Source organism: Euprymna scolopes, chromosome 14 (genome assembly GCF_053919585.1).
Source record: "Euprymna scolopes isolate OS-2025 chromosome 14, ASM5391958v1, whole genome shotgun sequence".
Classification (NCBI taxonomy): Eukaryota; Metazoa; Mollusca; class Cephalopoda; order Sepiida; family Sepiolidae; genus Euprymna; species Euprymna scolopes.
The window spans coordinates 35,502,680-35,516,612 of record NC_136495.1 but is presented as its reverse complement, the minus strand read 5'-3'; the positions used below and the strand labels follow the sequence as shown (position 1 = coordinate 35,516,612).

Below are 13,933 nucleotides of genomic sequence, written 5' to 3'. Positions count from 1 at the left end.
CATAGTTTTATCTTTTAATATTCTGCTTTAAAACACAAATGAAATTAAAAAAAATCTTTTAAGACAAATTTTTTAATGGAAATTTCTCCAGACAAGGCATTAAGCTACTTGATATAAGTAAAAGAAAGACTACAATATAAAAAATCTAGCCAACGATAGAGAGATTCTAACCCAGAAAAAAACTTCTTCTCCCTTAGTCAGAAACCTCTTGTGGAATGTGAGAACTAAAGAACAGAATAGGGGAAAATAATTATGAAGCTTCTGAAAGTAAACCCAAGGTTGACTTTCTACTTGGGTGAAATAAATGTAAAGACTCCCAGGCAACACCAAAAAGTTAAATATATTCTTTTTAATGAGTTTATTTTAGATTAAAATAAAACATTAGTTATTTAAAATTATTTCCAAGAATACTTTTGTCTGGGCCTCTCTCCATATAATATATTCTTGGTTCTAAAACTTATCATTCAACGTTAAGAAAATTCTTGTGTAATTGTTAAAAACATCAATTTATTTCTGGCTATTCACTATATTTTAATTATCACATGACTTTCTTGAAGTAATTTGTGAAACTTTTTTTCTATGAGTGGTTTTGCTTTATTATGCGCACATCGTCCATACCCATTTTTTCTTCCTCCCACGTCACCGAATAATTATTACAATTGTATTCATAAAAATACAATTACTGTAATTTCGCTGTGACTTGTTCACTTGTATATGGCCGATGCGTGGACTCATTACAGAAATATTCTTTGAATCTAGGTTTAAGTTTTATATTCTCTAATTTGTAAATACCTCTTGAAATCCTCATGAGAAAATATTTCTGGGCTAAAGATTTTTATAAAAAACGAAATTGTATAAATCAAAATACTTAATACTATTTGAATTATTCAAACTACTGTTCTAGGTGCGTATTTGCATGTTTCGGTCAATGTAATCTCTGACCTTCAAGTGTATCTTGCCAAACTCTGAATCTGCACAGAATCTTGAACTTTAATCTACAGGGTAATATGCTCTCGTTTTGGCAGCCATAACTGGGTAGAAATCCTAATTCACAATCCTATTTCGAGTGTCGCCTGCACCGAAGATTGAACTTTCTTCATAAATTTTGACAAATTATCAATTTTCATGCAGAAAATTTAGAAACATAAACCAAATTAGTGTAACTTTTTTTTTTTTTTTTTACTGACTGACTTGATTTTGTTGTTGGCATTGGTTTTTTCAAATTTTTTTTCTCTAGAATAATATATGAAATGGATTAACTATGTTTAAGGTTGCCAACGTTCATAAGTGAATGGCGTGGAACTAACTGGATTTGAACGGTACTCCCAGGAAATCAGTCTCTGTAGTTAGCCATTTCGCCACTACCACATTTTTGACAAACCAAACCTTTTTGAGGTAAAGTTTAATGAAAATTAAATTTAACCTGTTGAGCTATATTTTAGTGTCAGGATCCTGTAGAATTAGAGTGCAAAGCTGAACCAAAAATTAACTGCTTTCAAATGGATCCAGCTAAAAAATGGCAACAATTTTTCAAGTTTTCAGAAATCTTGATGCATTATTGTTACTTGACAAAACAAAAAAGGATTGAGGTATAATTAAGCTGCAGTTAGAAAAAGTGAAGGGATTTTTTTTTTTTTTTTTTTTAGTGGAGAGGGGGTTGTCATTTTTGTCAGCCGAAGTTTACTGATGTGAAATATTTAATGATTTTATTGTAATATCAAAATACAAACTATAAATCTATCAAAGAATGAAAAATGATAAATTAAAAGAAAGCTTGTTAATAATCTTAGATTTTGTCCAATTATTATTATTTTTTTTTTTCTCTCTCTCAATTTATCGGAGAGGGACCTATGTTTTCAGTGGTGTCCGTTAGTCCGGACGATTGCCAGATAACCGTCCATTAGTTTTTCTTGAAATTTTGCCACAAATTGTATTTTATTAAATAAATGTGTACAGTAAAAAATTGTTTTTTTTTTTTTTTTGCAAAAATTCCTGTTCCATCTCTAGGGGCTCAAAAGCGGTTAAAAATGCCCCCAAATGGCCAAAAATGACATGTTTTGTCCCATAACTTTGGATCCATCCATTAGATTTTTCTGAAACTTGGCCAAAATGTGAAGGCCATTAATAATATAGATTAATATAAATTCAGTATTGGTGATCCTGACAAAATTGTGGTTCGCATCCCTCTGGGACTTTTAGGGCTAAAAAAACGTCTTTTTGGAGCTTTTTCATATTATTCAAAAACTTGATATGTATACCTATATAGTGGTTTTCCATGGTGCTGAATTCAAATATACATGTCTTAAGGCATGAAACGGAACCGTTTGTCCATTTTCACTGGGATTTAGCGTTCCCAGGAGCTCGAAAGGCGTCACAAATGCCCCCAAATTGCAAAAACTGATACTTTTTACTCCATAACTTTTGCCCCATCCATTAGATTTTTATGAAACTTGGCGAAAATATGAAGGCAATGTTGGCGCTTCACACTGTCATCATTTCTTCACTATTTTTTGTGTGGCATCATCTCACATGCAGCACCAGAGGGGGGACCAAGCACGCGCAGCTTGTTTAACCTAATATATTACAGAATTTGTCGCTATTCAAATTATCAGATCTTAACTCTATTTATAAAAGTAAAATATCACATTGATAGTAAATAATAAATGGCCAATAAATAGAATGTCATTTGGATTTTGCTATAAGGCTTAAAACATTACCATAAGAAAAAGCTTGATATGCATCGTAGATTTGATTTGCGTCCTGCTTCAAAACAAATCAAATGTGATAAATAGGTAAACATAAATATCGTTGGAAATTATTTTAATTATATATTTTAATAGTTCGAAACAATTTATGTAAAAAAAATGATGATGCACTTGCGTTAGGTGTCATGAACCATATAGTGAAAAACTTGCATAAAATGTAGATTCAAGCCTAATCTATGAAAAATATTACAAAGCAACAAGACTAAATTAATAGGATACCCTTATCCCCTTCCGAAAATAAAATTTCTTGAGGAAACTAAGGTATATTCAAAGAGCTAAGCTGAAACTCCAACTGAACTTCATGCAAAAAAAAAAAAAAAAAATCATAAAACCATAATATTCATTCAGATCTTTCTGGAATAAAATGATTCTCCGAAAGATATGCAATTATACAATCAAACAATCAAATTAAAAACAGTTTAAGATTTTTTTTTCTGTTTAACGCTACAATTTGTATTTTTGGTAGGGATCAGTTGTGTTCATGTTGATACTTTGTATGTTAGTGTATATATTTTTGTGCTCTTAACTGATTTTGAAGTTAAACATTTTCGAAATATATCCATAGATAATGAAGTTAGTCAGCTTTCAATTTAATGAGATTTGAAGATGTCAGTTACAACAAAATTTTCAACACTGCAGCTGAATAAAATGTCATCTAATCAAAACCTGTTGCCTTGGTGACTAATCAGATGTGTTTATGGATTTACTGGTTATGTATATATAATCATGTTCCGTTTAACGTTTTACATGCTGGCGTATGAGGGGAAACAATTTTTAGTCCCCCCCCGACAAAGGAGGGATTAGACCTAGTAATTCACTTCTGTTCGACCGTTTGCACTTTTCTCAATAATCAGACCTTGGATTCTTTTGAAATTTTGCACACACATTAGTCATGGTGAAAGTAAATTTTTGCCAGAACCGATTTTCTGGAATAACTATCCCCCCCCCCCCCCGAGGGGGGGGCATTATAAGTATAAAATTTCCCCCAAATTGCTCATTTGTTTGTACTTTTCTCAATAACCATGCTTTAGTTTTTTTTTTTTTTTTTTTTTTTTTATTCAAACATTAGTCATGGTGAAAGTAAAAATTGTTTTTTTCACTTGTTGAGGGGGACCCTGCAAGCTTGACTTGTTCCATATACAATTTAGAAATTTACTTCCAAAATAATCTAATGCTAATCTGATCCCAATTTATCATTCTTTCAAGTTCGTCTTTTTGACTTCCATGTTTTCCTTTACCATTTCCTGAAAACTGAATCTATTATCTCCACTGTTCTATGTCTACTGAACCAAGAACTCTCTATTCTTTCAATGTAGCTATGTTCTGTACACATCTCCCTATATTGTCCAAATTTAAGCTTCTGTTGTGGTCGCCAGATTTCAGCTAGTCTTTAAGACTAGCATTGCACATCCATATCATTCTTCAATTTCTTTTCCATGCAATGCATATCCTTAACTTTCATTGCCAGTTCAGTTATCCTTGTCCCCTTCCTCTTTCCGCATTTGTTTCATCCACATTCCTTTCACATCTAAAATATTCAGTATGCAAACAAGCCAGCTTATCAGTTTTCCTATAAGATCAATATAGATCAGTATGTAAAATCAGGCTTTGATCAATAATTTGAAATGTAAATATTAAGGTTTCAATTGTTTTAATGTAATTTTAGATGCAATTCTAAGGTTGATTACTCAGATTATTCTAGAATATAAAGTCCTTCAAAATTGCAATCGTTTTTTTCTTCTTATGCCTGAAACATGATACCTATAAACGCCTAATGTTTAATGAATCTTTGTTTGCTGGTTTATTTAATGGTATTTTGAACGCTACATACTTAAATTTCAGTATAATTCCTCAAAATATTCTGAACATAAAAAACTTATTACCATCAATCTGGTAATTTAAAATACAGTGTACACACACACGACAGCTGTTTCGTCTTTTCAACACTCATTGTGATGCAGTACATGCATAAACCTTAAGATTCAAACAAAAACATCAGTTACTATTGATGCTAACAGGCTTGCTACATGCATATATAGCGAAAAAGTTATCTACTAGTTACCTAACAATAAAAGGGTTAGATTTGTAAAAGATTTTTGCTGATAGGGGAATCTGTGTCTGATCGACTCTAATTGCCTGGTCTAATAGATAAAATAAGGCAGTGAGTGAACCAAAATTTGTAAGAACCCAGGAAAATTACATTGCTTAGAACTTTTTATTCCATCAAAGTGGGATATTTTGGGGCATTCCAAAAGTAATGCCTCCTTATTTTTTTTTATTCTGTTTGAATGGATCAGAGAGAATTGCAAATTACATAGTTATGATTACCAAACTTATGCATTCATGATCTGGAAATTTCATCTCTGTTGCAGATATTGATGGTGTGAGACTTAAAGCAACTCCTGTCATGGATGTACATCAGAAGCAGAGATGTGTCATTGGATTCCTGGCAAAAGTGTATTGAGAATGGTGGTGATTATGTAGAAAAATAAATTTTGGAGCATAAAAGGATGCTACACTCTTGTCTCTGTAGTAACTCTTCAACTTTTTGGGTTAAAAAAAAAATTATAGGAGGCTTTTCACTTTTGGACCTACACTCTTACATAAAATATAAGAAATACGATTTTATTTATTTTAACACTGATCAATATTTGTCATATAATAAAACTTTATTAAATTTATTCCAGTAAATAAAATAGGGGAAATCTAACTAGTTTATGAATATATATCTAGCATGCACATTTGTGTATTGCCACCGGAGATCTGCAAAATCAACCAAGAACCACATCACTATATAAAAGCATATGATATCAACGGACACTCAAGTCAAAACAATAAAAAGAATATGCTGTTGTCCTAGTTGATCATACAGTTGGGATCCTGCAGTATTTAGTTAGTTGTTAGTATTTAAATTTAAGGCAAAGGTAACCAACCATAAATTCCAAGTTCAAATGGGTCACAATTTTGCCTTCAAAGTCCATCCTGCAATATCTATTATAAAGTATTTAGTGTCTTTGGTGTTTCTTGTTATTGATAGTTTTCTTGCTACAAAAACAAGATTTGATTCTAGTTTGGCAATTTTTCTTGTGTATTGTTGTAAGTTTATAATCAAATGTAATTTTATTCAATCCTTTCCAGAAAATAATTTTTCCTGGGCCAGAATTTTTTTTTTTTTTTAAAGAAATATAAAAACACTAATATTTTTCAAAATATGGAGGAGATCAGTTGATATAATGACGTGATCCTTGCAGGTGGCAAAAAACAACATAAAAATTTAAGTCCTTCATGAAACCGGAGACAAACTAAAAATTATCCCGTTATAATAAAGACCAATGTGTGTTTGTTTGTGTATAATATTTAATATATATATCCATCCCATCATGCAAAAGTTAGCAAGTAAAAAATAAAATTTTTTTTTCTTTTTTTTTTTTTTCTTTTAAATGCCAGACAAAATTTCAATGGTTTCATGTAAGGAAGAAAGCAAATAGCAAGTATGATAACTTTCGGACTTGCCCTCAAATCTTCAACTAATGAGACATTTTCTTTCTATACCAATTTATACTTTTTGTGAACTTTCCAAGTAGAGATCTTTTTCTTTTCTGTTTTATCATTGATAAACATAATTTCATTGATATTGCTCTTTTTTATTTTTGGGAGGTGAACACTAGTAGCAGTAATAATGTAACGGTTTTGCATTTCAGTTTCACTTAAAATTTTCAGAATGTTGCTAGATTCTCCAGACAATTTACTAAAAGTAATCCTGTTTCACTAATGACTGGCTGTACTTATCTGAAAGGAGCAATTTTAGTTTTTAATTGTTTTTTTACATTTTTAAACTGAAAGTAGACAACTATTTTCAATTTAAATTAGTTATCCCTCTTGGTTCTTATTTTTAGATGATTATTTAAAAATGTTTTATTTTGACAATTATTATGGCCAAATTAACTTTTTAAATAAATTGTGCATGTTATTGCATGGTATCTTCTATACTTAGTGCGTACTAAAACAGTTTATCTGTATTTTCATTAGTAATTGGATGATTCCAATATTTTTCCCGATTCTGATACAATTATCAATTCCTTACTAAATTCCTGATTCTGATTCTTTATAAATCCCTAAATATTTTACTATGAAGTGGTTATTTTTCCCAATTGTCATAAAAACATGTGTAAAATGCGCAGATATTAAGTGTAAAAGAATACACTTCTAAGGGATGATTTTAGTTTTGCTATTAGTCAAAAATATTTATTTTATCATTGCTAGTAGCAGTGGAAGGTTTTGCTTTTAACAAAATTAAATTGAAAAGACAATGAAAAGAATCCTTTTTGGCATCGGAAAATAGGTACTAATTTTTCTGATTCTGATACTCTTAAAAGTTCCGCCACCCCCCTTCCGATTAATCGTTCCGACCCCCCCCCATTCCGATTAATCGTTCCAACACTAGTTCTTGTTGAATCCAAAATCGTATCCTCTTCAGTCATGAGGAACAACGTATGTGCACTGCCTGAAGTGTTATAAACAAAATATGGGATAACCAAATGTAACCCAAAGAATCGCTATAGAAAAAAAAAAAATCACAATCCAGCCATATTTGGTACAAATATACTTCAGTCTATGCCTGACTTGTTAAAGTTTCAGTTATAAATTTAAAATTTTTTTTGCTTAATCATTTTTCAATTGTATGTTCCAAATGTATGAATCCCATTTAGAATCACACCTGATGAAACTGTCACCAAAATGCCTCTGTAGGCATTTTTTTTTTCTCATTTGAAGTGTAAGGTAATTGCAGATTGAAGATTATCCGCAAAGTCCATTTCTGTGGTCTATTTAAGCTGTAATATCAAAACCTGGGTGAATTGGCCTTTACTCGTGTGAAAATAGACTTGATCAATACTGAACAGTACCTAGTGTCGTTATGTTTTGGTCAGATAAAGAAATGTGGAGGATAAATATTGGTTTCAACAGGATGGAACAAGAGAGGACCAATTGTTAACAATTTTAGATGTCATATCCAGATGGGTTTATAACTTAGAGATACGCATTTAGAGCATATTTAATACTGATAAAACCATTCGATAATAACTAAAATTTGAATTTTTAACCTTTCTATGAATGGCATGTTGTGTGTGTGATCCAAGTTGTATCAGAGCAGTGATTTTTGTAGTGGTCATTTCCTTGACTTTTATGCCAATCCTTTCATTTTGCTTAGCTGAAATATTTTTTCTACTTGTGTAGCTTGTATTTTGACTGTTACTAAAATGGGATGATTGTATCTATCTCTATCAATTACTTATCAGCTAACTTAAAAAAGTGATGGTATACGATTAGAGGGGAAAAATTTCATTCTGATTGATCGATAAAATAAGATTAAATAGAACAATCCAGAATAACAAGTTTTTGATACTTTAATTTTATTAATAAAAAGGTTTAATTTTTCAATATTCATTGTCAGTTCGGAGTATAATTTTGAGATCTAAAATATATAAAATATTCCAAATTGTTTTAGAAACAATCGTATGCCAAATATTTTTTATTATTGGAATCCTTTGAGATGAGTAATTCGTATATTTATTTGCAGTTATCCTCATCTTCATAGTTGTTGTTTCACAACATTTTGACCAAGTATTTCTCTGCTGTTGGGAGGTGGTTAACTGCAATGGGATAGGAATACTGAGTCTCTTAATTGTATCCTAAGTAATTACTGCCTTCCATAGTTGTCGTCTCATAACGTTTTGGCCAAATTTGAGTAGGCTTGAAACGGCTATCTTCAGACAATGCTCATCTGGAACTGTAGAGATTCAATGTCTCCATCCATTACGCCATAGGCATTCCTATCCTGTTGCAGTTAATCACCTGGAAAAGGAGGAATAATTGACCAATGATAAAAAAATATTTGGCATATGATCGTTTCTAAAAAGATTTGGAATGAATAGTTGGCTGAAACATGAAACAACTATGAAGATGAGGATAACGATCAACAAATAAATAAATATGCCAAATATTTGAACTTTTGGAACTGATATAAATGCACTAATTTTATCTCAATCTACTTTATATTCAATAATAATTATAATAAATATAGGAAGAGTTAAGTTATGCAAATTAACTTTTACAAAAATTGTTCAAAAGTAAGGAATATAACTTACAAAAAATTACTTGTTGCATGGTTTTTTTTCTTCAGAGGAAAATAACTAGCAAAAAAAAATATAGACTTGTTATATAATTGATGGTTAGCACAAAAAAATTGAAAACTAATGTTCGAAATGCTAGAAAAGATGTCTAAAAAAAAAAAAAAAAAAAAATTGAAAGTAATTAAAATTGTTGACTAAGAGACTTTTCCTTTTTGTTTCCTCTGACAAAGGGCGGATTGGACCTAGTAATTCACTCCTGTTCGTCCATTCACACTTTTCTCAACCACGCCCTGGATTTAAAAAAAAAAAAAAAAAATTGCCAAACATTAGTCATGGTGAAAGTAAATTTTTCCTTGTGTACTCGTTTTTTTTTTTTTTTTTTTTTTTTTTTTTATATATATATATATAAATTATTCTCTAAATCAGTGATTCCCAACCAGTGTGGCGTGGCATGGTTTCTGGTGTGCCACAAAGAGATAATAGCTAGAATCCAAATAATTTCACTTTGTTTAGTAAGGACATTTAATTTCTTAATCATGATGACACCACTCAATTCAAAATAGCTGAATTTCCAGAATCTAAACATTTACTAATTGGTAAAGTTTTTATGGTTTATATTAGTGATGGGACGATTAATTAGCATATTGAGAGTTTTTACAAGTATTGGGAATTGATATTGAACCTGAATAATTCAGGAATGATTTCGATACCAAAAGGATTCCTAAATACACTATATAAGACAAAAAGGTAAATTTTAAGCTAATCTAACTATACAGTATAATCTTCTAAATGAATGTTAATGGTATAAACTGATAAAAAAAAATTTAAAAGAATGATTTTTAATTTACAATTCGGAATTGAATTAATTCCTGGATTGTATAAAACCTTTCTGGTATATTTTAACTGAGCATATTGTGAATATTTTATTGCAAAAAGGCTTTAGGAGTAGGAAATATTTTTTGTGATAAGTGTTGCGAAAATTTAAAAATCTGTGTGCTGCCACTTATAAAAGATTGGGAACCACTGTTCTAAAGCTAAAAAATGAGGTAATGTACAAATAAAAAAATAAAGAAAAAAGCTAGTTGATGAAATTCAGTGTTGGTGCTGATTAAGTGACAAATGCAGGAAAGTCCAATCAATCTGCATCCTCTGTGAATAATTAATGACTTTATAATAAAGTTGCATTTTTATGTTTTTAATGCAAGCTGCCAAAAATTTATTTTGATATTTTATTTCAAAATCCTCTTTTGTTCCAGGTCCATAAAATTGCGGGGTTCGCTCCCACCCTCTTGATGCAAGTGGTTATGTCCGAGCACTTGGAGATGCCAGTCAGACAAGCAGGTAACTAACTTTTTTTATTCATCACCATAAATTTAATTTTGGCGTTTAACAAGTTAATATCACAAACTTTTCTCTACATCTGCAGTAAGTTGTATATAGCAGCCGATTGTTATGATATAAAGCAGTGGATACTCGTCCCTCACCAATTCCTTTTTTGCTCATCTGCAATATAAGATCTCTAATCTGATGGATGTGCAATATGAAACCTACCCAAATCCAAAGAGGATTTGATGAAAATACTACACTTGTTCAGCATGGAGGTTATCTTAACGATACATCGATTGTTGTTCATGTGGAGCATTCATATTCCTGCATAAACTGTTGAAAAAGCAGTAATGTTCTAAATCACAGGAACGTTGGCCCTGCAAGAAAAATTTTTGAAGTACAGGGTTCGTATGGACTTGAAAAGGCCTTATTTTTATGATTACTTGAAAAATCCTTGAAAAAATGGAAAATGTTTTGAAAATTCTATTATGTCCAGTAACAATTTGTCGAAATATTAAAAAAAAAAAAATCGAAATAAATACTATTAATTTTTAAATGCTAATAAAAATATCAAAATATTGTTTAAATATTGTAAATAAAATCGAAATACATTATTCTGAAAGTGTATAATAGTGTTGTAGATACAAGAGTTATGTCCGTTTATCATAAAACTACCTTGGGTAGCTTCATGATAAAATATTTTCCTTGTGGCGATGGGACTCTCCAATGCCTTCCTTCTGCCTCCAAAATTGTGATAATTAAAAATTAGACTGGGTTGGCCAAAAAAAAAAGGGAGCAAGACAGGAGCCATCTTGATTGGCAATTAAAAGCCGTAAAGAGAGTTAATATTTGAGAGGGAATAAAAAAGCATTTAAAACTACTTAAAAAAAACACCAAAAAATAATGCGGGTAGGTTGTAAAGTAATTGTTATTGAATGATAACGTTTGTATATTTGATTTTTGACCACTTTTTTGAATTGCTGTGGATTGTTAAAAAAAAAAAAATTTTGTTTTGAAAACTTGAATTTTGTCTGTAGAAGGCCTTCAAAAACTTTGAAAGTCCTTGAAAATGGACATTGAAAATCAGTACAAACCCTGAAGCAAGTGATTGGACAGTAACATTTGAAGACTACTGAACCGTGAGAAGAGGATAATGAGCTTGGATAATATCCAAAAATATCTGAGCCTTGAAAAAATGTAAAGTGGCGTTCAAAATGTTAATGTATAACTTGGAGACTAAGATATAAAGCAATATATTTCGCACATAATCTGGTGTATGGGTGAGATGTCATGTTGTGAGACTAAAAGTCTCCATAAGACCATCTACAAAGTTGCTAGTCAGCTGAACTATTTATAGTCATGTATCAAGTCCGACAATGGAAATCTTAAAGTCAACTAAAATTACGCAATGATGAGGAGATGGGGTGTCTTTCAAAATATTACTTAATGGTTAGATTGAACCTTAAATTTCCCCTGCAAAGGTCGTGGTGCAGTGAAAGCTAGAAATATCAATGTTAACAAAGTGGATCTCTTAGAGGATCTTTTGCTGAATGGAGTTCAGTTGAAGTTGCTTTGAGTCCTTATGACATAACGTAAACCTGGTGCACACACTCACAACCTACACTCTCCTTGAAAGTAGCTGTGGCACAGTAGAGAGAGTACTTTGTAAAATTCAGTTGTAAAACTTAGTTTTTGGAGAGTTGAAAATTCAATCCTAATATTGGTGGCACCCAAAACAAATTACGTAGGACTTCTACCCAGTTATGGCTGATGAAACAAGAGCATGCATCCCCCCCCCTAAATAAAGGGTTCCGTTAGAAATTCTGTATAGACTCTTAGAGTTTGACAAAATACACCTGAAGATCAGTGTTACATCGATCTGAACATCGTGCGAATAGCACTCATAATGAGACAATATGATTAATCAACCCTGATCTAAAGAATTTAGAACCGTGATATATTTGGTGTCCTCGACTGCGCCTCACACATAATAATCCATCAGGTTGGAATCGAGTGAGTTGGAAGTAAAGGGGGGGGGTCGCAGGTGTTAGGGCTAGTTAAATTGTAAAGGTTATCAAACAGCCACTTCTAGTTTTCTCTGAAGTGACATGCGGTCGAGTCCTGCTGCTACACGACTTTCCTACAGCCATCATCTCTACCGAGTACTTAACAACAGTGGACAGCAACTCAATCGTCATTCAAATTGAGTATAAATTCCCTTTTTAAGACGTCTTCACCACTGAAAACGCACCATGAATGTGAACTCGTACAGACTGTAGGCTAGGCATCTGTACATTGTCTGATAGAAGAACCCGAGCATTCTCAGTTTGACTTGATGCTGACTCTTGTTGAGTTTCTTGCTTTTCTCTTGGGTTTTGGTGGTGAGTAGTTGACCTTTCCAACTCTTGTCTGTTTAAAAGATCTAAAATTGCATTTTTTTTTTTTCCCTATAAAGCCATTTTGTCCAAACTTTTCAGATGTTTGCTTTAATATATTCATGTTTTTTTTTTTTTTTTTAATCCTTAATTTCTTGAATATATTGATAAATGAAACTTAAACTTGTCCATTGTCACTTTCCATCTAACAGGAGTGATTTACTTCAAAAACATGATAATGCAATTCTGGCAAGATCGAGAGGCAGAGGAGGTGAATGAACCACTTCCATTTAACATTCATGAACAGGACCGTGTTGTGATCAGAAACAACATCATTGAGGCTGTCATTCACAGTCCAGATGCAGTCAGGTAAGAAGTCTTTACTAATGCCCATCTCTATCACGTCTTGAATAAGCAAAACACTGACTACATGATTCATGTAAATAGATTGATGATCATACAATTTAGATTTTGTATAAAATTGCAATTTCTTGTGATTAGCTGTTAGTCTCGAGTTAGTGTAATTTTGATAATTTATAATAGGTCAGCACACAAGAGAATAAATCGTAAAATGAAAAATACTAAAAAGAAAAGTTTACCAAAAACTGAACATAAAATCCATACGATACAAAAATTGCTGTACTACCTAATTCAATAGAAAATTTTGCAGGCTCCCAAGTTAGAAATAAGGAGTCTTCATTAATCTTTGCATTGGACATGATTTTTACTTCAAAATGAAATCTTCCCATTTGCCATAAAATGTCATTTACCTTAAAACGCATCCCTCATAAAAAGAAGTCGAAACTTGACTCAAGACGGATAAACGCCCGGCCAGAGATAGGTTAGTTTTGAAACCAACGCATGCTAACTTTTAAAACTGACAATTAAACAGATAATAAATTAAAATGCTAATTCATATTCAAAATAGAACATTATCTTTGTAATATATTTAACTAATTTACATATTTCATTGCAAAAAGACATTTTATTAATTTGCTTTATTTTCTAATACAAAGGTTGTTTTCATTTTATGTACAATTTTATTTACAAATATTTTGGATAGAAAATTTGAGTGGAAAGAACGATTTTTGTTGTCAGTTTACTTTTTCGTATTGCAAAACATTTCTTGATTGTCAATTAAAAACAAAATCCCACACTCCCAAACTGTGGGTAAGTAAACAATTAAGTGTGTATCCCTCACATAACCAGGATTTTTTTTACAAATGTTTTTAATATTTAGGATAAAGGCTTAACAGTTAAGACAAAAAGACTCCAGCCAATTAACTTCTAGGGGTTGCGATTCTTGTATTTTCTCAATTTTACCCATCAACGCAGG

At 31.4% G+C, this 13,933-nt stretch overlaps 1 protein-coding gene across 2 annotated transcripts in view; it reads left to right on the top strand.

The window, feature by feature from the left end:
- The window catches only part of LOC145292942 (importin-7-like), a 110,493-nt gene that overhangs the window by 35,116 nt on the left and 61,444 nt on the right, over positions 1-13,933 (top strand). For both annotated transcript variants that reach the window (XM_080139117.1, XM_080139115.1), the window contains exons 2-3: positions 10,153-10,237; positions 12,810-12,966. In XM_080139117.1, the coding sequence (XP_079995243.1) occupies positions 10,153-10,237; positions 12,810-12,966 (242 nt within the window). The remainder of the gene's footprint in view (positions 1-10,152; positions 10,238-12,809; positions 12,967-13,933) is intronic.